The sequence below is a fragment of the Bos indicus x Bos taurus genome, chromosome 22 (genome assembly GCF_003369695.1).
Source record: "Bos indicus x Bos taurus breed Angus x Brahman F1 hybrid chromosome 22, Bos_hybrid_MaternalHap_v2.0, whole genome shotgun sequence".
NCBI lineage: Eukaryota > Metazoa > Chordata > Mammalia > Artiodactyla > Bovidae > Bos > Bos indicus x Bos taurus.
The window spans coordinates 55,435,836-55,460,084 of NC_040097.1; the positions used below are offsets into that span (position 1 = coordinate 55,435,836).

At 43.7% G+C, this 24,249-nt stretch overlaps 1 protein-coding gene across 3 annotated transcripts in view; it reads left to right on the forward strand.

Annotated features, from left to right (window-relative positions):
• The window catches only part of GADL1 (glutamate decarboxylase like 1), a 194,252-nt gene that overhangs the window by 48,487 nt on the left and 121,516 nt on the right, over positions 1-24,249 (forward strand). For all 3 annotated transcript variants that reach the window (XM_027523277.1, XM_027523276.1, XM_027523278.1), the window contains exons 5-11: positions 2,573-2,679; positions 3,363-3,478; positions 9,103-9,182; positions 9,305-9,359; positions 14,153-14,269; positions 19,438-19,502; positions 19,797-19,878. In XM_027523277.1, the coding sequence (XP_027379078.1) occupies positions 2,573-2,679; positions 3,363-3,478; positions 9,103-9,182; positions 9,305-9,359; positions 14,153-14,269; positions 19,438-19,502; positions 19,797-19,878 (622 nt within the window). The remainder of the gene's footprint in view (positions 1-2,572; positions 2,680-3,362; positions 3,479-9,102; positions 9,183-9,304; positions 9,360-14,152; positions 14,270-19,437; positions 19,503-19,796; positions 19,879-24,249) is intronic.

A 24,249-nucleotide genomic window follows, 5' to 3' on the forward strand; every position in this document is an offset into this window, starting at 1 on the left:
TAAGGCTATGCTCTTGAAGAGTTGAGATATACATGGGCCTGGAATCCTGGTATTTTTATGAAATTATAAATTTAGGTGTTATTGGTCATGGATGAGATTCCTTAAGTCAGGCTTCCCAACTCCTTCTGCTCTTTGACTCAACCTGGGAGCTTTAAAAAAATATTAAAGGAAAATACCACCCCCCCACCCAACCAAGAAAAATCCCAACAGAGACCAAGTAAATCTGAATTTCTCTCAGTGTGTCCCAGGCACTGATACATAGTCCAATAAGTGATTTTAATGAGCAGGATGGAGACATGTTCAATAATATTAAACCAGGAGTGGGAGAAGCACCGCCTGCAGGACAGAACATGGAGGGAGGCGAGCAGAGGGCTCAGCCTGGCCTTGAGGGCATCTGACATTCCCTGGTTGGGAGGCGCAGGCCCACCTGCAATGGAGGGAGAAGGAGGAGAAAGTCCAGGGAAGTCTGGGGGCCATGGAGGAGAGTGTGTCCAGAGTCCCGTGTTGTTGAGTGTTTAAGACAAAGACTGACAAATATCCCCTGGATTAACAACATGGGTGTCATGGGTGACTTCCGTCAGATGATTTTTTGTAGAATATTCAAGACAATCCCAGATACCAGGTTACAATGGGTAGAAGAGATAAGTGGTAGGAAAGATAGTAAAATTACACAATTCCGTGACCCTTTCCTTGTAAGTCCTGGGATTTTTTCTAACTCCTCATCGGGGTTCTTTTACTGAAATATTTAGAGGCTTTTGAAGTATTAAATTGCTGAACAGGCCCCTCAAAATCTCACTAAGCCATGAGCACATTCTGTATCACCCCCTCCTCCACCTCCAGGTTTATAGTTGAGCTAGTTTCCAAAGCAGAGAAGGCAATGGCACCCCACTCCAGTACTCTTGCCTGGAAAATCCCGTGGACGGAGGAGCCGGGTAGGCTGCAGTCCATGGGGTTGCTCAGAGTCGGACATGACTGAGCGATTTCATTTTCACTTTTCACTTTCATGCATTGGAGAAGGAAGTGGCAACCCACTCCAGTGTTCTTGCCTGGAGAATCCCAGGGACTGGGGAGCCTGGTGGGCTGCCATCTATGGGGTCGCACAGAGTCGGACACGACTGAAGTGACTTAGCAGTAGCAGCAGCAGTAGTTTCCAAAGACAAATTTAATAGTAATTTTTTCATACTATAAAGGAAATAATTATTTCCCTTTTATGTGTAATATGTTTTTTTTTACATATGTCCCCATTTTTCACACTTTTAGTATGTGTTAGTTTCCTAAACATGGTTGAAAATAGAACCTAAATTGTTGAAAAATGATGTAATGTCTGTAGAGTGCTTGGCACGTAGGGAGGTGATACACAGTAGGTGTTCTTTTTCCCTTCTTTACCAAAGTTTTTTTTTTTTCTTCTAGATGTTAGCATAATTGCATTAAATTCCGTGACTATAAATTTAAATGTGTCTGTTTAGCTTACTTTAGCTTACTTATTTAGAGTACACATTTACTCAGATTCAATTTAGTGTAATCACAGAATTGTTGGAGAAGGAGATGATACACAGTAGTCATCCTCCAGCTTTCTGGAGAAAGAAAGAAGTGTTACAAAATGACCTGGTAACTGTCTCAGGCTGGACTTCCTGGGCAGCTGCTCTAGATGGAGCTTAGTGGGCAGGGTGTTTATTAAGGGAAACCCTTAGGATCTCTGTGGGTGCTGGAGGGGAAGGAAACAGCTGGGCAGAGTTAGGAGTCAAGCCACGGTGCAGGCTCTGAGACCCCACCAGCTGACTCCATGGATCTCTGGAGCTACCCTGGCCCTGCAGGGTGTTCTGGAGCCGGGACCACGTGGCCAGGCCTAGTTGGTCCTCCAGATGGACCAGTCATCAGGTGTGGATGACCACAGGACGTGCCTAAAGGGGTTAACTTAGCAATGCTCCCTGCTGACAGCATTCCAACCCTCAGCCACAAACCTTCACAGCAGGGATCCAGGTAGCACTTTACAGTCAAATTGCCACATTGTAAGAGATGTCCATAGTGCTGTTGCCGTTTGTACCAACACCGGAGTGTGGTGGAGGAAACCCAGGCTCTACAGCTGGCTGCTAGGGTAGCTCATGGTAGTAGCCTAATAAACCTGGTTGCCACGACAATGGTTTTTCTTTAACCAACCTCCAAAACAGCATCCAAAGAGCAAAATGGCCACTACTCATGGCTAATACAAAGACTACAGATGCACTGCTTTGATCTCTCCCAATGGAAGCAAAAGTTTTCTGTAAATTAAGACTTCGAAGTAGCTAATGTCCCTAGCGCACCAGCTCCCGGCATTTGTCCAGCCATGACCAGCACTGTCACGGTCTCTGGGTATTTCTTCATTTCTGAAGGATTCATTTCCAAAGGCTCTACCCACACTTGAGCAGCCACTTGGTTTAATAAAACTATGTGCATTTCTTGGGACTCCATAGGGATGGTTTGACTCTAGCCATACAAGTGGAGTGTTTTTATATCTGTCTAGTTATACGTATGAGGTGTCACAGGGATGGTTTGACTCTAGCCGTACAAGTGGAGTGTTTTTATCTCTGTCTAGTTATACGTATGAGGTGTCCCCAGTGTTTCTGTTGGTAGAAGAAGCGGTTCTGAAGAAAATGATTGAATTTATTGGCTGGAAAGAAGGGGATGGAATATTTAACCCAGGTAAGTACAATCAGTTATTGCCTCCATTAAAGCATCTGCAATTTTATTCCTGCCTTAATATGAGGAACAACTCCCTGCAGATTTCCACATGACATGAAGTTAGGTATGAATCATGCTACTTGGGGAGGATCAAGTTTGTGCCTTTCTCCAGAGTATGATATTTTGTATAAACTACAGAAATGACATACACGCCAACAAGAGAGATGTCTACAATTTTGGATTTATATCCAACACAAATGAATTGATCTACTGGTGGGAATTTGAAGGGCTATGACATGTTTATCAAGCTTATCAATTCATTTTACTTGAGAAGTTTCCTGAACTGTATTTTGTTTCCCCTACAGTCTTTCTTGGGGACCAGGGAGGAGCACATGCTGTCATTTTATTGATTAAAGACAGAAAGAATATTATTACTATTAACTGTGGAGACATGGATACCAGCCCTACATCCATAGATGGAAGCTTTGAGTTTAGAAAAATTCCAGAATGAGAGACTAGACCAAAACTTCTGGAGCTAGAGATGAGGACGTGTGTAAAAGGAATGGGAGGGGAGTGCTCCCTTGACTTTGACAGCCATTTGTCATTAGACAGGCGTGCCCACAGCCATCCGTGCCCCCCACTGTGGCTGGCGCTCTGGGGACAATGACATCATGCTATCCATGTTTCCATTTTTGTTTTCACAGGTGGTTCAGTGTCCAATATGTATGCCATGAATTTAGCCAGATACAAGTACTGTCCTGATATTAAGGAAAAGGGGCTGTCTGGCTTGCCAAGATTAATCCTTTTCACATCTGCAGAGGTAAAAAAAAAAATTATTTTTGATATGAGATACAGATTTTCTGAAAATGAACATGTCATGGAAGAGGGCTTGTTGGTTTGAGGGCTCCCAAGGGTGCTTTTTGTCAGTGTGTAAGTCATGCACCTATGTACAGCATCGTATTTAATTCCAAAAGAAATTCTGATGCATTTGATATTGTAAGTCCTGGCCACCCTCTTTTGTATATCACCTTTTATTCAAGATTTATAGTCTGGAACGTTATTGGAGAAAAGAGAAGACTTAATTTCAAAGTGCCACCTCTTTCTGTGAATCTCTGCTTTGAGTGTCTTATTTATTAGAATTTAGGTGATTGCTGCTGATCTCAGCTGTGTCTTCTGCTCCCATTTCCTTGTGAAACTGAGTTGGGCGGCCTACACGAGGGCCCTTCTAGGAAAGGGAGCTATTCAGTAACAGTGATGTCACAGAGACACACAAGGGGATGTCACCACAACCCCCCTGAAGTGAGAGGTCAGCCTGTGGGTGGGGGTGCAGGCCTGGGGCTAGGCTGCCTGGGGCCAGTTCCTGTCTCCACTGCCTACTCTCTGAGTGACCTGGGTAAGTTGATGAATCCTGCTGTAACTCAGTTTCCTAATTTATAAAGATGAGTGTATCAGTCAGCTCTAATGTAACAAATTGCTCCTCAACCCAGAAGCATGCAGCTCTAGCCAGACATGCCCCTCCGGTCTGGGGACAGCTGAGCAGTGCTGGGCTTGCCTGGCCCATGGCTGCTCGGGGCGTGGGTGGGCTGGGCTGACAACAGGGATGCTCCCGCAGGCTGGCCCAGCATTGTCATGGCAGCGGTGCAGGTGAAAAACAGCAGAGACACACTGGGCCTCTTGAGTTCTGGGCTCAGAACTGGCACGTTGTCGTTTCCCCCTCACTTTCTTGGTAAAGTGAGTTGCATATAGGAACCCAGATCCAAGAAGTAGGGAAATAGGCTTCACCTCTTAAGGGGACTCTCTGCACAGCTGCCGGGAGAAGGGACTGGGTGCAGGGGGCGGTGAACAGTCTGGAGCCATAAAAACGACCCAGCATCCACGTGAGCTTAGTTATCACCAGAGATCGAATGAGTTAGAGCATATAGAGTAGTGCCTGGCACATACTAGACAGAAATGGTATATCTTAATAGGAGGAAGAGAGGGCTTTCCAGGTGGCGCTGGTGGTAAAGAACCCACCTGCCAGTGTAGGAGACATAGGAGACACAGGTTCAATCCCTGGGTCAGGAAGATCCCCTGGAGGAGGAAACAGCAGCCCACTCCAGTATTCTTGCCTGGAGAATCCCTTGGGCAGAGGAGCCTGGCGGGTACAGTCGGTGGGGTCGCAGAGTCGGACACGACTGAGCACCTTAGCACACATGCGCTCAGAAGGAGAGAACGACCCAGCTACACCAACATGGGGTGCAGCTCAAATGCTGTCTTACTTGGAAAGGATGCTTTTTATTTTTCCTGTTTGTGGTTCCAGTGGGGGCCTCTGTCCATCCCACCACTGCTTTTTCCCCACGTCCCCTCCTGTAGCTCCTGCAGTACTCCTAGGGCTCCTGTCAAACACATGAGATGGGCAAAATCTGACAGTTCTCTGCTAAGTCCAACTGAACTTTCCTGTATCTGTTACTCTCTTCCAAGAGCAGAAGTTATCTTATTATCACAAAAGTATAATCTGTGCAGGAACCTGACCACCCCCATGTGTTTCCCCTGTCCTGCCTGACTATTGGTCAGCTCAGCACTAAATGCAGAGTGGACATTGAGTTGGGGGCAGCTAGGAGGAGTCATCTCCTCTGAGATTCTGAACTTACCTCCCCAGGCCCTTCCTCACAAGATGTTCTTTCTGTAGCAAAAGAAGAATATTTAGGAATGTGGACTTCTAGGGGAAATGCTTGGTTTCTTGAGATGATGATGTAGTAGAATTTCCTGCCTGGATTCCAACCCTTGATATTTCAGGTGGAGGAACCCTAGCATATCAGAAATGCAGAGTCCCTTCTGCATTTGAATTGCTATGTCCCCGCCTAGAAAGGCTGATTAAATAAGGGCCCTGCTATCAGCACAGTGATACTTTTGCCTTTTTTCATTCTTCATTTGGTTTAAAAGATACCAGAGGAACATCCCTGGCTGTCTGGTGGTTAAGACTCTGTGCTTCCACTGCAGGGGGAGTGGATTCAGACCCTGGTCAGGGAACTAAGATCCTGCATGTCATGTGGCATGGCCAAAAATAAATAAATTAGTTAAGAATAAATAAATAAAATGTACTAGAGTTCTTTTATGGAATAATTGCCCTGGAAGTGGGGAAGAAATTCTGTGGAAGACTAGAATGAAGATGATGCCTGGGGAAGACCAGTAACACAGGTGTAGCTGGCAAATTGGGCATGAAAAGAAATGGAAACTTTGTGGAGTTGTGAAACCAAGAGCTGAGTATTTTTTAAAATCTCTGTTGGAGATGTGTGTGCGAAAAGAGGCAAAATATATGCTTTGGCTAACATGCCAGCAGAAGATGAAGCCAGAAAACCAAACTCGACCTGTGTCTTGGTTTGCTCAGGCTGCTCTAGCAAAATATAGAACCTGTGGCCCAAACAACAGACATGTATTTCTCAACAAATCTGGAGGCTGGGACCTCCAAGACCAAGGTGCTGGTAGATTAGCGTCTGAGCCTTGCCAGAGGGGAGCCAAAGAAAAGGGAACTTTTGGAGAAAAATAATTAAAGTAAAAAACATTTGTAGCTTGATTAGCAGTTAGATATGAACGCTAGTGTTAAAGTTCCCACCTGCCAATGCAGGAGACGTAAGAGATTTGGTTTCAATCCTTGGAGAAGGGCATGGCAGCCCACTCCAGTATTCTTGCCTGGAGAATCCCATGGACAGAGGAGCCTGGCGGGCTGCAGTCCATGGGGTCACAAAGAGTTGGACACGACTGAAGCGACTTAGCACATGGGAATTCCTTAAATTTAGAGAAATCTTAGTTTTGTCATTCAAATCATTTTGGAAATCAGCATGAAGTAGTGAATATTGTCTGCCACTCAAAAGCGAGGAGGAAGGAAGCTCTTTTCACTCCCAGGCCAGCAACCAGCTGTCCTGGTTCCTCTCCAGCAGGGTCCAGGCTGGGGTGAGGCAGTGAGGGGACTAGAGTACACGTCTCAAGGTCACATCTTCTTAAATTTTGCACTGGAGGTGCCTCACCCACTCCACCCGCTTTGTGGCCCTGCTCTCTCGTGAGGCTGCCCCAGGCTCAGGACCATCGCAGGCACTGACGGGGTGAGCAGGTGCTTTCCAGGGTGTCTCCAGGATCCCGGCTCTGCCTCTTTAGGAATCAAGCCAGCTGTATGCTCTTGGAGAAGTCCCTATACTTCCTTTTCTTCATTTCCTAAGGCATGACATTCACGACCCTGCTCTCCCCACCACCTGAAGCTAATCCGAGCACTGCAGTAGTCAGCATGTTAGGACAGGACTCCGAGTGTCCACAACACAGCCCATGAGCACAGAAAACTGCAGTGCTCTGAGAAAATCAAGGTCACAGAGGAAAGCTTTTCTGGAACCAGGAGTGAAAATTTCCATGCAGTTCTGTCTATCATGTGGGCACTGGCTGTCTTGTCTTTATAGAAATAAATGCCTGCTGAGAATCGTGCACCTTCTGTGGGACAGTGAAACCCAGGGGGAGACTGGATCTTAGAAGGACTGACTACTCTTCGAAGGGAGCAGGCATTCTTGTGTCTAAATGCAGCTGTTACTTCTGAACTCCGGCTTCTAGGTTTTTCCTTCCCTTGAAACTATTCGGTATATCTGAAGCATCACCCTTTCCTTTCTTTTCTTTTTTTCCCCCTTCCAAGGTTCTTTTCCTCCTCTGATGTTTTCAGATGTTTAGACTTCAGTTTTTCAGGCTTTGAAAAAAAAATCTGTCCTTATGCATTTGAGGTTGCCATTGGACTCCCAGTTTGCCCAGAGATTCCCAAAAATAGCTCCAGAAGCTGTTCTTATTCTGAGGACAGGTTTTTTATTCAGCAGATCCATTGACTGGGGATATGTTGCTATTTTTCGGGGCAAAGCAGTGTGATTTTCCTTACTGGCAGATGTCAGTGGGGGTAGGCTGCTATTTATCATTATGAAATCAATAGCTGTTTGGTGCCAGAGGCCCCCAGGCTCTGGTGAGAAATAATTCACCTTAGCTGTCACCTAAGCTATGGTGGACTGATGTAGCAAGTAGAGAATTAACTATGTTTTCATGTACATTATTACTCTTCACTATGCATGTGTTTTTGTAGCAACCTGAAATGAATGCATCCTACAGGCATTTCGAATGTGTCCTATTCGATATTTGGAAATTAATTTTTTTAGGATGATGTCATTTCTCCTGATGGTGTTACTTCGGCATGTATTTTTATAGAGTTAAAAAAAGAGCTCTCCATAAAACTCTCTTGACAAAAGAGGGAAAAAATTACCACATTTGAGGGAATACATCAAGTTAAGTGTGAAGGCATGACTACTCCTTTAATGTATTCATACCTACAAATTAAATTACTAAGGTTTTTTTGGTACAATAATGTCCTTTAGCCCCTTCAGTTTTTCTGGCGTGAAAAAGAATTAACTGACCGCCTGTCCACATTGATGTATAAAGAGAAACATCTCCAGTGTTTGAGTGCTAATTATTTTATTGGATTTATGTAGGAAAAAAGGCCCAACAGCCCAGAGTATATACTGCTATTTGCCAATAAGAAATAGACAAGACCTAATTCCAAAGCCAGCTCTTAGCCTCATTCCTGCCAGGGCTACATCGCATAGGATTTCTGTAAGTGAGTGTTACTTCTTAAGATTTTATTTTGCTTATTTACTTTTTGGCTGCACCATGCGGCATTTGGGATCTTAGTTCTCCAGCCAGAAATTGAACCTGTGCCCCCTGCACAGAGTCTTAACCACCGGACCACCAGGAAAATCCCAAACTTATTACTTTCGTTATTATGATTTTAGCCACATTCCCTTGTGTCTAATTTCTGTCTTATAGTCCGTATTAAATGAGGCTAGTCAAGTATCTGATCAGCATGTATAACTCATTGTTCACTCTTGAAAACGGCTTCTTCTGTGGTCTGTGATTACAGTTTTTGAGACAGAGTCTTGATCGCCCCTTAGAGGGTTTTTGAGTCAGCAGTGGATTAGATTCTGTTTCCATTAATACTGAGTTTTATTAGAAGCATCAAGAGAAACTTTTCCTCAGTGTTACGGAAAACAACAACCTTCAGTGGCCAAGTTTGTTCATGCACCAGGCTCTGTGCCAACTGTTTACACGTATTAACCATTTTAACTCCATGACAAGCAGATGGAGGAGGACCCATATAGCCACTTTATAGATTAGCAAATTGAGGCTCAGAGAGCATGCATTCTTTGCTCAAGGGCCCATATCTGTAGGGGAAAACCTGGAATTAAATCTTGGTTTCTCGGATCCCAGGGGAAGTCAGTGTTTTTAACCACCATACTGCAGAGCTCAGTTGAATGCTTTTTATGTTTTAAGGCAGTACGATTCCAGAGATTGGGCTCAGCCGTGTGACGCACACCCATGTAGCTAATAAGCAGTACCTTTTTCATGCCGTGTATCCGTGTCTCTCTCTCCCCCTCGCCTCTTTGAATGTAGTGTCATTACTCCATGAAGAAGTCTGCTTCCTTTCTTGGGATTGGTACTGAGAATGTGTGCTTTGTGGAGACAGATGGAAGGTAACGGGGACAGGATCCAGAAGCCTGGCCGGGGCGGTGGCGGGGGGATTGATACCATTTACAAAGCTGTCCTACGTCTGTTCACTGCTGAGTGTGACTGTGTCACAAATCTGTTCTCTCAGAGGTAAGATGAAACCTGAGGAGCTGGAGAAGCGCGTGCAGGAGGCCAAGAAAGAGGTGCGTGGGCAAGAAGAGGGAGGGAGGGGAAACGTGCACGTGTCTGGGCATGAAGGAGAGGATGCGGGGCAGCGGCCAGACGCCTGTCTGTGTGTCGGGGAGAGAAGAGGTCCTCTTAGGGTGGACGGAGGGAGCTCATCTACAGAGGAGCTGTGTCTGGTGCTTGCTCTGCGTGTTCTGTGGAGCTTCTTGAATGTGCTCATTCCCAGGGGGCTGGAGCCTATTGAAACACTGATGTCACTCTGTACCAGGTCCTTGCCTAGAATAAGCTTCACAACCTTGTTCTGGCCTCTCTTGCTGCTGTATAACTCCTGACGCTGAGGATGCTTCAGGCCAAACCAGTTACCTCCAGGCTGCATTCAGGGTAGTTTCTGACTTCTTGAACAAACGATCCTCCTGAATTGTTTCCATGTGAAGCCCATCCGTAACCATCACCCCCGTTGGGTCTGAGCCTAGTATTTCTGCTCTGGCAGACTGTCCTCTCTTCCTTGGCTTCCTAGAATGTTTGAAAGCTGGCCTGCCCATTGCTGGGGGAGGCAAGGCATGGCCCTGGTGACCTGCTGTACTGCAGCAAAGCCTGGCCCCGATATCTGCTTTATTTTTAAGCCTGACATCAACCATCTTTCTTCTTGGGCCAAATGACTGATGGATTAGGTACAGCCATTTCCATGCATCCTTCCCATCCCCTGGAAGCCCCACAGCCAGCGAAGCTTCAGACCCTTCTCCCATCTCTTTCCAATAGGCAGCCACTGCGTCAGGTGTGTTCGGATTTTGAGTTTTGATAGAAGTTTCTCTGTCCTCAGAGGGCTTCATACTGAGGGATGGGTTCTTTTATTTTTATTTTTTAAATTTTAACATTATATTTCTGTTTTTCTGTTCTTGTACTCTTTATAATTTTTTAACTTCTCCAGAATTCACCTTATCTGGAGCATGCTCGATCACTGTATTTGGTTTGAAATTCTCTATGTAAACGTTCTGCTTTTATTGCAGATATACTGGCTTCTGGTGTGTGTCCTTAGATTTATATTTTTAAAACATTCCATTGACAAATGGATTTGATAGTTGTCTTGTGGTAGAGGTTATCCGATTTCTTTATCCTCTTGAGTAAAATTCTACATTGAAACCTGTTCTTTCTGCTGTGGACTACAGATGTCACCTTTAGTTTTATCTATTTTTAAAAATCTAATTGTATCTTTTTCTACGGAAGCTCCTATCAAAAGGAACTTATGTTGTTAATGCTTGTTGGCAGGGAATATTGACTCCGCTCTTTGTATGGTTCATATGATTCCTTCCTTCCATCCTTCCTTCACCCTTCCCCTTCTTTCTTTCTTTCTCTTTTTTTCTTTCTTGAATTTTCAAACTTTTCATTATGGAAAATTTTAAATATATATAAACCTAATATAATGAGATTACACATACAGGTCATGCAAATTTCACCATCATTAACTTCTGCTCCCATTCCCTCCCACTGGATCATTCTGAAGCATATCCTATACATTATGATATCTACAAATAATTCAGTATATCTGTAAAAGATACTTTCTCTTAAAAAAAAAAAAACCCACAACACACTTATAAAAAAGAATAAGCTCTTAACATTATCCAGTATTCACTCATTAGATTTTCTCCCATTGTCCTTTATAAAAACTAGCTGGTGGTCTGAATAAGGATTCCTATAAAGTCCACGTGTTGCATTTGGTTGATTTATCACATAAATGCTTTCCCACCCACAGCCTTCTTTTCCTTTATCTCCCCTGCAAGTGATCCACTGGAGAAACCAAGTCCTTTCTCCTGTAGAGTTTTCCAGATGGTAGATTTTGTCGATTCCATTGATAATTTGACTTTAAGTGCTCCTATACCTCCCCATCTGTTTTCTATATTTTCTGTTTGGCTGTTAGATATTGAGACTTGGGGAGATTCAGGTTGGAATTTTTACCAAGAAGCCTTCATGGGTGGCATTTTGCCCTTTAGTCAGCAAACGTCTTGGGCCCCTTTGGGATAACATTATTAGTCCATCTATCACAGAACTGCATCAGCCTCTCACCTCGTGGACCTCGCTGCCATTTGTCCTCATTGTCTGGACCCACTATTTCACTAGTGATGTCCTAGCTAATTGTCTCATCCCTTCTTCATTTAGTGGCAGGCCTACTATTATAAACAGTTTTGCTCCTTCATCCCTATTTAGTTACCCTAAGGAACAGTTTGAACAAGCCAAGACAGGATCAATATTTTATTTTCCCGCTTATTTACCAATTTCACAATAGTGAGTGAATTACCAAACATCCTGAAAGATAGCCAAACAGTTTTTTCTTTTTAAAGTATCATGAAGAACTCATCTTCTAACATACTGGATGGATTTTATTCCACAGCAGTCATCATTATTTTCATCGTTCAAATTTCTGTTTGTTTTGACAACTAAAGTCCATGAAAGGGGCATATCTGAAGCTGAAAACTTGAAATGGGAAGTGTTTAAAAAGTAAGAATTGCTTTAGGCACATTTGAAAGAAGGGCAACAGGGTTAGAGTTGGTCTGTCTCGGTTTCCTTTCATCAGTTGAAACTTGAGCTTGGATTCACTGAGGACCGATCTTGCATCCGTTCTGAGATCTTCATACCTCATGACTAGTTTCTTTTTCTCAGTTCTTCAGACCTAGTTTTTTTGTTTTGTTTTGTTTTAAACTTTTAATTAGTGCTGTTACAGAGGTAGCAGATAGTACATCACCTCTGTTTTTCTTCTGGGATTCAATTCCCTGACCAACCACAATCAATTTTTTTAATTGATTGAGCTGTGACCTTTACCCTGATGCCATTATAAAGATGGTGAAAGCCACAGAAGCAGCAGAGGTTCTAAAGTGCTTATTTTAAAAAAAGAAGACTAAGATGATCGCTGAATAAGTGGAGGTATTTTTGTGTATGAGCATTTGAAATGACAAACTTTGTTAGAGAATTCAGCTGATTGGCAACACACAATCAATATTATTTCCACTGAGTTTTCTCATTAATAGCATGAGATATGAGAAAGGGGAAAAACATCGAAGGTTAAATCCAGATTACAAAAGTTTAATTTCTGGGTCTTGTATTTGTAGCTAGATTGTTAAAAGGGTGAGGAAAACTCATTAATGGGCTATAATAGCTAGCACAGATATTTTTCACAATTGTCAGGATGTCATAGAGTTTATAAGGAAAGCCCCAGCATTAAAGACACCTTCAATGGTTTTAGTAAATTACTTTTTCTGTTGCTTTTAATGACTGATGTAAATTTGGTCGCATTTCATTTAGGTCACAGGCATGATAAAGACATAATCCGTTGGTAGTTGATTACAGGACAGAAGCCCTGAAGCCCGTGGTTCCCAGGGGCTCTGTCAGCCACAGGCCCTGCTCCCAAGAGGCTCAGTGGGCTGGGTTCCACAGGTCACGGCCACCTCCCCACCCGGCAGGTGGATCCGCTGTGGACCATCACCATGATTCCTGTGCATTTCAGCCTGGAGATGGCGGCTAAGCATCCTTGCTCTAGATGGCCTCCATCTAGAAGCCAGGAAGTCACATCTTTCTGTCAAAGGTCAGCTAAATTGGAATGAATCTGGTTCAAGCAGAACACCCCTGTTGTTAAATGGGACATAAAATATATTATAAGAACAAGTGTCTTTCAAGACAAAATTGAGGGGAAAAGGACTCATCCTAAAATGACTTTGACAAGTAAGCATCGTTGTCCCTGACTCCTGGTGCTCTGGATCAGGATTCTACTTTCGCTCCCCACCCCCATCTTTGTCTGCAGATTTTCCCCTCAAGGCACTTCCCCACAGAGAAGCACACCCCTGCCAGCACGTTGGGATGGCTCTGTCTGGAAATAGCCTCCTGTGCTCTCTTCTTCATGGCTGCCATAAAACCTCTCATGGGGCCAGGACGCCTGCTGGGCTCTCTTGGTGGGAGTTAGCATTCCTGTTCCCACATTCTTCCTTTCCTCCCGTTTCTCACGGTACCTGCTCCCTCTGCAAGATGCAGCTGTGGGCTAGATGAGGAATTATCGTGGCAGAAAGACACAGGTCCTCTTCTCCAGCACATTCTAATAATTTTCTCTATCACGGCTGTCATTTGGGGAGTGCATCCCAGTGAGGTTACCGTATCCCCTCTGTCACCAGATTTGTCCCCAGCACATCCCTTGCCTTGTAGCTACCAGGTGACCAGCAGACAGGCCTGGGAGGCCTGCCCCTGGGGCTGTGGTCTGTCTCCCAGGCCTGTTCCTTCCTGTTTTGGAGCTGCTAAGGGGGTCTCCCTGGGAGGGAATTAGGAACCACAGAGCAAGCCATTTTGCCATGGGAGTTCAACTTATTCACTTTCTTTCTTTTTTTAATTTATTTATTTACTTGGCAGCACCAAATCTTAGTTGCTAGCTTATTCACTTTCTATCTGGGAAAGCTAGAGAAGACTTAAGAAAGAAAATGAGTAGAGAGAATAAGAAGGCATGTGGAGTTGGGACAAAGGAGTCTATTATCATGGCATTTTCTGTTTTCTTAAGCTGTTTGTATGCCAGCCCACTCCAGTATTCTTGCCTGGAGAATCCCATGGACAGAGGAGCCTGGCCGGCTATGGTCCACAGGGTTGCAAAGAGTCAGACACAACTGAAGTGACTTATCATATCAGGCAGAGGCCATGTGATGGAAAAATGTAAACACACTCACTGAATGAATGTTTGTCTCCAAAGAAACCACATAAATGTCCAGATGTATAACTGTGCCACGGATTCTGTGGTGATGATGATGATCCTTGAACTCTGACGTGTGGGTGCTTCTCGCAGGGTGCAGCTCCGTTCCTTGTGTGTGCCACGTCTGGTACCACCGTGCTGGGGGCCTTCGATCCTCTGGATGAGATAGCGGACATCTGCGAGAGGCACGGCCTCTGGCTCCATGTAGACGTAAGTTCACCCCTGTGTGCCCATCTGTTAAACTGTGTAGCCTTTCTGCAGCTTTGGTGGGAAGTTTTTCATACTCTCAGGAGCTAGATATGAGCTCTCCAACTATTTGTATCTAAATGTACATATATTTCCAATTGGGACTTCCTAGGTGGCTCAGTGGTAAAGAATCCACCTGCAAATGCAGGAGACACAAGAGATGTGTGTCCTCCTGATCCCTGGGTGGGTAAGATCCCCCGGAGAAGGCAAATGGCAGCCCACCCCAGTATTCTTGCCTGAAAAAGTCCACGGAGAGAGGAGCCTGGTGGGCTGCAGTCTATAGGGATGCAAAGAGTCAGATACGACTGAGCCACTGAGCGCAAGCAAGAATATTTCCGATTAGGGAGATAAACATGTCATATCCTGTTAGGTAATAAGGAAGAAGCTACCCAAGACTCGATGGGTATTTTGTCTTAGTTTTCCAGGTTTCCTCTTATTTCCTCTTCTCTCCTGGATAATTTCCTTGGATCTACTGTCATTAAGACAGCACAGTATGGGGGACCCCTTCCACACTGTGGAGTCGAGAGGCTGATTTAGGATTCAAACCTGCCTCCTCTTCATTGTGACCCCAGCTCGTTGGGTTTTGGTTTCATTTGTAAAGAGGGAAATAAATGCCTGTTGTGGTCAGTAAAGGAAGGCAATGACCCCCCACTCCAGTACTCTTGCCTGGAAAATCCCATGGACGGAGGAGCCTGGTAGGCTGCAGTCCATGGGGTCGCTAAGAGTCGGGAACAACTGAGCGACTTCACTTTCACTTTTCACTTTCATGCATTGGAGAAGGAAATGGCAACCCACTCCAGTGTTCTTGCCTGGAGAATCCCAGGGACGGGGGAGCCTGGTGGGCTGCCGTCTCTGGGGTCGCACAGAGTCGGACACGACTGAAAGCGACTTAGCAGCAGCAGCTCTAATGTTCTGTGATTCCAGTCAGTTGGAAAATGCCAAAAGCTGCATAGGTGCACTGCATGCCGTAATTAAAACAGCTTTTATCTGGGTCTATCATAGATAGCTATTGGAGAGTGACTGGGATAATATATATTCTTTATAATTTTCTAACTTAAAGGGTTGGCCTTTTTGTGTGATTAGTTCTGTAGGTCCTGGGGTTGCTCATAATATAGTTTTCCTTAATTAAAAGTAACTTAAAATTCTACTTATTCAGGGTTAAAAAATTGAGTTTAGCTGGTTAAGAATGCTTGTTGAGCTTTCTGACTTTGTTTGTAGATGACACCAGCAGTTAATTAGTTTGATTCAACCTGGTAGAAAGAACCATTGAACCTGAAGATGAGACTTCAGGAAACTCTCCTCCAGTGAGTTCATACCTTCCTTATCAGACAACGAAAGGACAATATTTTTGACTCACTGAACATTCATTTGGGGCATACACCTACACCTAATTTTATAGTTTGGATGATTGAAAGTAAGGTTTCTATGATATAATATCAAAAGAACTTTTTAGCAACTCAAAGCTTTCATTGAATGTATACTACTATTTGGTAAAAGCAGCAGAAGTCATCTGAAGCTCTCTAGAGTTACAGGCTTGATTAGTATGCAAATGGCAATATGTCAGGTAAATTATTTGTGACTTCTTTCAATGAGATTGTAGGGTTTGTATCTGTTCACATTTCAACTTACATGTTACTGATTTTTATAGACTTAGAAGTATAATAATACATTATGTCCTGAAAGATAATATGAAGTGAGTACTTTTGTGACTGTGGAAATAGGGGCAAAATCAAATATATGAGCAGTTATACTTAAACATTCTACTCTCATAAAAGAAACATCAAATATGGATTATATAGTTTATGTAAAACAGAGTAACTATAGCACTTTCCAAATTGGGAATGATGTTAAGAGATTTATGGGGCTTAGAGAGAATTGTGATTGAAAAGATGTGAATGAAAACCTCTCTAGATTTTTTAAAAATCAGAGGTTGAATTTTTTAAGAAAACCCTTTTATAAGGAAATATTTGAACCATGAAAATTGTTCTGTTTGCATGTTTGTAGTATTCGATTAAATTTGACAACTGTTTGTGTGACTTATTAAAGAAATTGGCTCTAACACTGAGACAATACTCACCCTCTAATATTACAGACATCATTCTGTTAATGAACATTTAAAATTTTTTATTTATTTTTTGGCTGTGCTGGGTCTCTGTTGCTACCCATGGGCTTTCTCTAGTTGTGGCAACTGGGGCTCCTCTTCATTGCTGTCTGCAGGCTTCTCATTGCAGCGGCTTCTCCTGTCGCAGAGCACAGGCTGTAGGCACATGGGCTCAATAGCTGGGGCGCACGGGCTTAGCTGCTCCACACCTGTGGGATCTTCCCAGACCAGAGACTGAACCCAAGTCCTCTGAAGTCTTAACCATTAGACCACCAGGGAAGTCCCACTGAACAAATTCTATGCAGGAACATGTAACTTTTCTTGAAGAAACTTTCTATACCAAGTTTATTAATTTGAAAGATAAAAAAATTAATAACATTACAGTGATAACTTTGGCCTGTTTGAAGTTTTCTAGAGGGTATTTTAAAGATCCTTTAAAATATTTAAAACTGGTATTTACTTGGGTTTCTTTTTAAAAATGAAATCAAGATTGCTTGTTCTGCATTTTCCTTAAAACCAAGTTGGCCAGCATGTATACAGTATCTTATTATTTTGAAAATATTTTTTTTACATCTTTAATATACCTAATTGGTATATTGATGTCATATTTTTTTCTTTCTCAGCAGCCCACAAAAAAACGGTTCCCTTACATCTGATAGTGTCTGAAATTTAGTTAATCACAATGCATTTTTAAACAACTGAATAAGAAAAACCTTAGTCGTATTGAAAGTTTTGGCTGTGAGAGCCAGGGTTATTGCAGCCTCTGCCTGAGACCAGGATTTCAGGGCTAGTCCAGCTCTTCTCTGAAGCAGAGGCTGCGGCCACTGCAAATCCTCACGCTCCCAGCCACACTTCCTGCGGTGTCTCACCTGCGTTCCATCCCAAGTCCTCGTCCTGGAGAAGATGGCTAACACTACACTGAAAATCCGGGGCTCTTAGGAGCTGCCGTCTTTCCATTCCACCCTGCCTCCACTTCCCTCTCAAGATTAGCCCTACAATTTAAGATTATTAACTAGTTACTTAAAGAGAAAAACAGAGGCAAACGGTCCCCGTGGCTCCTAACTCAGAGGTCCGTAGTGACATCCATTGGTTTGATGCTGTGGTGAGCTTTGGAATGAGGAAGTTACAGAGGGAAGCCAGTATAAGGAGGACGCTGGCATCGGGGTGTTGTGTTTCTCCTTAGTTCTTTTGAGGAATGTATTTGTGGCTTAGCTGTTTCTAACCCTGCCAATACTGTGCTGTGCTGAGTTGCTCAGCCATGTCCAACTCTTTGAGACACCATGGACTATAGCCCATCAAATTCCTCTGTCCATGGGGATTCTCCAGGCAAGAATACTGGAGTGAGTTGCCGTGCCCTCCTCCAGGAGATCTTCCCAACCCAGGGATCGAACTCAGGTCTCCCACATTGCAAGTGGATTCTTTACTGTCTGAGCCAGCAGGGAAGCCCCCAACCATGCCTAAGCACCCTGTAAACCAGTGAACTGATGCCTTGAAAGAGCTCCTGGGATTTTAAAACTGTAGCCCAGCTCACTAAGATGGGCAGAACATTGCTTCTTGAGGAGGAAGAAGAGGCAGAGGGCAGTGGAGGAGGCAGCAGGGAGGGCAGCTGTGTGAGTTGGGCAGAAAGGGTGAGGGTACTGGGTGTGGCTGAGTCTTCCTGATTAACCCTTCCCCTAGTTGCCACTGGTAGGTTCTCAAGAAGTTAAATAAGAGAATTGAGAAAAGCAGGCAACTTAGAGTTTAGGGTGTATACGAGAAGTAAAAAGAACCTAAAATGGAAGTGATTATCATGTTTGAGAGGGTCAAGTTCTTAAAACCCAGGCCTGGGGGGCCTCAATTAGCAGGTTCAGATCAAGTTTTCCCAGAGCCTGAGGGCAGTTGCCTCCACAGCTCAGCCTGGGTCACACATGGTCCGTCATGAATGACGGTGGGAGACAAGGGCAGGGACAAGGGGGCTTGACTGACAATCCTGATCATCAGTCCCTTATCTGGGAATCTTGAGGATGTGCCTGTGTACCAGTTTTGGCCCACAAACCTTTGGGACTTCTGGGGTCATTGGAGAGTCTAGTCCAGGCAAGCAGGACTGGAATGTGAGGCAGTCGAGGTTCCTTAGGGTTCATTGGGCAGATAATTGTTTCAAGCAAAGAAGAGGAGAGCTGACAATAAGGAGAGGAAAGGAAATCCAAGAGTCAGTAAGCCTGGAGGGGAGGGAGGAAGAATCAGTGTGAGAAATAAGAACGTCAGCTTGGTACTTGAAAACTTAATGAGACATTCACTCCCAGGGTCATGTAAGAGCCCAACTCTGCAAGTGAGCCCCTCCTTGAAGGGTGCAGCCTGGGTGGCTCTCTCTCCTGCCCCTGGCCAGCCCTGAACGGGAAGGCTGCTCTTGCAGCCACTCTTTGCTGTCCACCAGTGAGCTCAGCTTTTGCAATGCTCTGAGAACCTGGAGACCTCTCATTTCCTTCCTCCTCCACATCCATGGTGCACAGTCTTGCCGTTTCTTTTCTTATGATATTGGGCTCTTTCTTAACTTTTGTTGGAGTTGTCAACATTGAAGGACTATTGTGTACTTTAGATTCTAAGATTTTAGAGCATGTGGACTGTGTCTTTTGTCCACAGGCAACTCAACGAGTTACTTACCAGTCTTTTTATAATGTGGGGATTTAATTCCTAAGCATCAGTGGAGACCCTTCTGTTGCAATGAGGTTCAGATCACCTGAGCACTGCTGGTGATCAAAATTTCCCAGAGTCCATTGGGAACTCAAACCAGGGCTCTGTGACACCCTAGAGGAGTGGGATGGGGTGGGAGGTGGGCGGGAGGTTCAAGAGGAAGGGAACATCTGAGTACCTATGGCTGATCCATGTTGATGTATGGTAGAAACCAATTATCCTTCAATTAAAAATAAATAATTTTTTAAAAATTCCTAGACTCCATATTGGTTGAAACTGACTTACAGTATCAAATGACAACTGGCTGGTGAACAAATACCACTGAAATAATGCAGTTTGGGTTGTATCACTGTCTCAACAGGCTTCTTGGGGTGGCTCAGCCTTGATGTCCAGGAAGCACCGCAGGCTCCTGCAGGGTATCCACAGGTAAGTGTTGTTTCCCAGGCCGGTGCCTTTTCTTCAGGCAAGGGGATCTCTCTGGACTTTGCCCCCTTAGGTGACATTTTGATAATAGGCCCAAAACTAAGTAATTGTTTTGCTTTAAAAAAAAAAAAATCTCCAAACAACAAACTCCCCAAACCACTCACACCAGGAGTCCTCTGGAGCGCTGACTTGGCCGTGAATACTGAATGCGCCTGCAGTGGGTCATAGCATTCTTCCCACCAGAAGAAGCTGAGTCTCCCCTCCTTACCCTGCTTTTTCCTCTGTTTAACGTAACAGAGCTGATTCTGTGGCGTGGAACCCACACAAAATGTTGATGGCTGGGATTCAGTGCTGCGCTTTCCTCGTCAAAGACAAATCTGTGAGTTTTCCTCTTGTGGCCTTTGGGCTTGGAGGGGGGTGGATTACCAGATTTGCCTTTTTGCCTGTGTTTTGTGCCTGGGGCCAGAGGTAGATGACAGTCTTTGGTAAGTGTCGATGGCATCAAATGGAAAGATGAATGGGCCCAGATAAAAGATGGAGTACTTCAGCTCAGGTAACCTGTATTTGATTTAGGTGTTATATAATCTCATTAGTTATAGCTAAATGGTCTCCCTTACTCTCTTTGGGGTTGTATTTTAAAGCTCAGTTTTAAACATTGCCAAATTTTTTTTTTCCCCTTGATTAAGTCCAGGATTTAAGTTATCTTGAAACTTCTCTTCCCTGAGAAAGGGAAGCAGATGTGTGTCACACATTAAATTGAATGCCTAATATGCTTAGCTGGGGCTTAACAGCCCATTTTTATGGGAAGACGTTGGTTCAGGGCTGATCTCAAACCCTGATTTACTAGAGGATTGCCTGTCTCAAGCGATTGGTACTTAGCCTCTGTTGGAACGCTGGGGAGTGCTGGAGACTGGTCTGGATCGCTGTAAGGCAAGCAGGCTGAGGTTCCTCTTGGTTAGAGGTGAAAACCCTCTGCTTTCTGTGGGTTAAATAAGGATCCTTGTGGGCTGTGGCCCAGGCTGGGAAGTGCTGCCTCATTCTTAGAAATGCCGCCTCAAGATCTGCGTGCAGCATGTGGGTGATCTTTCTCAGCCATCTGTTTACATCTTTTTCTTAGGGGACTCCCTTTGCCAACGCTAAAGTCATTTTCTCTTTTTAAGGAATTTTATTTCAAACAACAACCATATTTAAAATCTGAAATCTCATCTTGTCTGTGTCACAACTTTCTTTAAGAAAATATTTTGTGGTATTTGTATATCAATGAGTGCCCTTTGTGTTTTGAGATGACCAGAGAGAATGCTCATCAGAAACTATGAACAGATTCTGCATCTTGGGAATATGAATCTATTCCTTCATGTTTTATTAGGTTGGCTACTCTGGACTGTGTTCAATGCCATTTAATTTTTATTAACTTAAGTTTTTAAATAGTAGAGTGACTGCATGTTATAACTGGAAGGTGGTGTAAGATTGCTATACTATTTATGAGCCAAAGAATATATTCAACTTGCCTACAATTACATATATAGGACATGAAAAAGTTAGGAGTAAATCAGGTTCCTGTGGTCCAGATATAAGAACAAAAATACTATGCCGAGCATCCTTCAAGTTCCAGGCACTTTGCATCTGCTTTCTCCTCATCCAGTCATCTGGATGACTTCTTTATCGTTAGTGTGATGCTCTCAGGAATGGAAAATGTAAACCCCCAATTTTATGACTCTTCTTTTAAATAACTTTCTAGCTTTCATAAATTTTTCTTGTTGAATGATATTTGGAGTGATTTAGCCAAGAACTGATTTACATTCATGTCCTTGAGGCAGTTTAAAATTTTCTGGATCATCTAACTCTATAACAGTGGTTAAAATATTTTTGCCGAAGAATTCATTCCTAGATCTCAATGTAAACTATAGTCCCCATGTCTGCTCACATGGCAGGGATTAAGAGGTTAGGAAAATTGTGTTCACGGTGCAGAGAATGCAGCACTTTCAAAAGTTGCCCTTTTTTGATGAAAGACTGTTTGCAAATTAACTGGAGCGCAGAGTTGAGCTGGGAGGTATGAGAGACGACCATCCGCTTGAGTTCTGTGCTGGGAGTTTTCTCCCCATTTTGTTCCTGGTTTCTGCCTCTGTTGTTCTCTCGTACTTTCATCTGTTCTCCCACCACCAGCTGCTTCCTACACAGATCAGGTACAGCACTGCTGCTGGGCTTAGAAACAGATGTGTTCCCCATAGTCAAAGGGCATATGATCTCACAGAGGAGACGGTGAGCAAAGTGTGCCTGCCTGTTGAATTGTTTGATTACTAATTTGGTAAGTGCTCTGAAGGCTGCATCGGACATAGTTAATTATGTATTCACCAGCCATCATGATCTCCCTTCTGTCTCCTGATGCTCATCTAACCAGCCCCCCTGACAGCTAAGAGTCACCCTATGACACAGATATGATGAGGAGAAAATGGGAAACAAATGTTTTGGTTTCTGAGAGAGTTGGTATACACAAGAGGAGAGCCTTCTCTCCCCTTTTCTACCATGAATGCAGAAACTGTGTTGTATCAGACCATGATGTAGGGAGCTCCCACAGCCACTTTGTAGCCATGAGGTGATGACCCTAAATTAAAAAGTGATAAGCACAGAAGAGCAGAGCAGAAAAGGGGAAAGCTTTGGTCTTGGGTGACATTGTATTCACTTTGGAAATGCCCACTTCCAGACTTTTTGTGATATGAGGTACAAGTAAGTATCCTTATTGCAATTATTAATAATAAAACTTCTTCCACCAGGTAATCTATTACTTGAAGCTGAATGTCCTGGTATCTGAGACAGAAAACAGTATGTTACTCATGCTATAAAGCAGATCTGAGAAGTTCCAGAGGGAAGGAACAGTGTATGCAAAGTCTTTAAGAAATGAGGGTCCTTTTTTTTTCTTCTTCTTAATTTTAAAAACTGAAAGAGGTTCATTGAACAATGAATAATTCTAAGATTGGCATGAGATAAGACCAAAAGATTAGGCAGTGGATGGATCATGCAAGGTCTTAGAAGCCATTTGAACAATTTTAGATTCAATATTTAGAACAGTGAAAGAATTTTAAAAACAAGGAGTAATCAGGAAAGATTTCCATTTAAGACAGGAATTGGAAGGGAACAGAATTGATACAAGAAGAGAAAAGGCTTGCAGTACCCAAACAAGAGCTGATGGTAGGGTAGATGGGGAAATGTGATAAAATTCAAGATGTATTTCAGCTACCAACTAGACCTGGCTAAAGAGAAGATGCTAGAAGGAAATATCTTAGCTTCAGCATGGGCTATGTTACATTTGAGATTACGGTGAGGGATGCAAATGAAGGTGTCATGTAGGCAGCTGACACATGGATTCAAAGCTTGGAAAAGAGTTCTGGACTGGAAAACTAAATTAGGGATTGTTGAATGTAGGTGATGCTTGAGATCAGAGTGGAAGGGCTTGCCTTAGGGGGAGCTTTGGAGTGAGAAGAAGATGGAGATCTCAGACCTGAAAAACTTCAGAATCTGAGTTTGGAATAGAAGAAGAGGAACCCACAGTGAGAGAAATTTGAGCTGGAGTGGCCAGGGAGACAATAGGAGGACTAGGAAAGGATGATGATAACAGACTGGAGAGAAGCACATTAGGAGGAGAGCAGCTGGAGTGTTACTTCCTTGGAGAAGACTCCCTGACTCACCTGTGTAACCTCTCCATTACGCCTTCTCAGACCCCATTCCCTTCCTCTGAAGTGCTTGTCACATTTGTGATTATGATTTCTCAAGTCTTTAACATTCCCTCCCCTAGGATGTAAGCTGTATGTAGACAGGGACCAAGTCATTATAATTCACTACTGTATCCCGTATGCTGAGCAAGTCCTCCCAGAACGAGGAAAAAATTAAAATTCACTGAAAAAAAAAAGAGAATAATTCAGTAAATTTAAAATCCTCAACAATGTCTGCCTTCATGTCAACAGTAACTAGGAGTTTCCAACATCTCCCCTACCCCAAATTATGCCTTCTGAGCGCTGTGAGATAATGGCGATTATAACGACAGCTGATGAGCTTGGTCCTAACCCAAGGGACTTCCCTTGTAGCTCAGTCGGTAAACAGTCTGCCTGCAGTGCAGGAGACCAGGGTTCCATCTCTGGGTTGGGAAGATTCCCTGGAGAAGGAAATGGCAACCCACTCCAGTGTTCTTGCCTGGAGAATCCCATGGACAGAGGAGTCTGGCAGGCTACAGTCCATCGGGTGGCAAAAGTTGGACACGACCTAGCAACTAAACCACCACCACCCAACCCAAGGCTTGAGCGCACCTCCAGCAGGTAATTGACAAATATCGATTTTAATTTGGACTTACTTCTCCAGCTAATGGAAGGGGGTAATTCCAGTTAAAGAAAACAACAAATTACTTAGTGAACATACTTCTGCTAAGGGAAAAACTGATTCCCTGATTTGTACCCTCAGAGCCGTAACATTCACAGTGCTGCTTTCCTGATTGACTGGCTTGTGGTGTTTGCATTTTTAATTTCCTGCATCTGTAAAGGAAACTGCCTCCGAAACAAAGCAGAGCTGTTTCTGTCCAAGTTGTACTATCACTAGCACTCTGCATGATGGTGATAAAAAGAAAATCAGGGATTAAAAAACATCTGTGATTATAAATAGGTTGACTTTAGATGCAAATGCTGGATCTACATGGTTGTTTGGAATCAAAGACAATTTTGATGCTTTGATCTAAAATAAAAGGCATATTCTGAGAATCAGATGC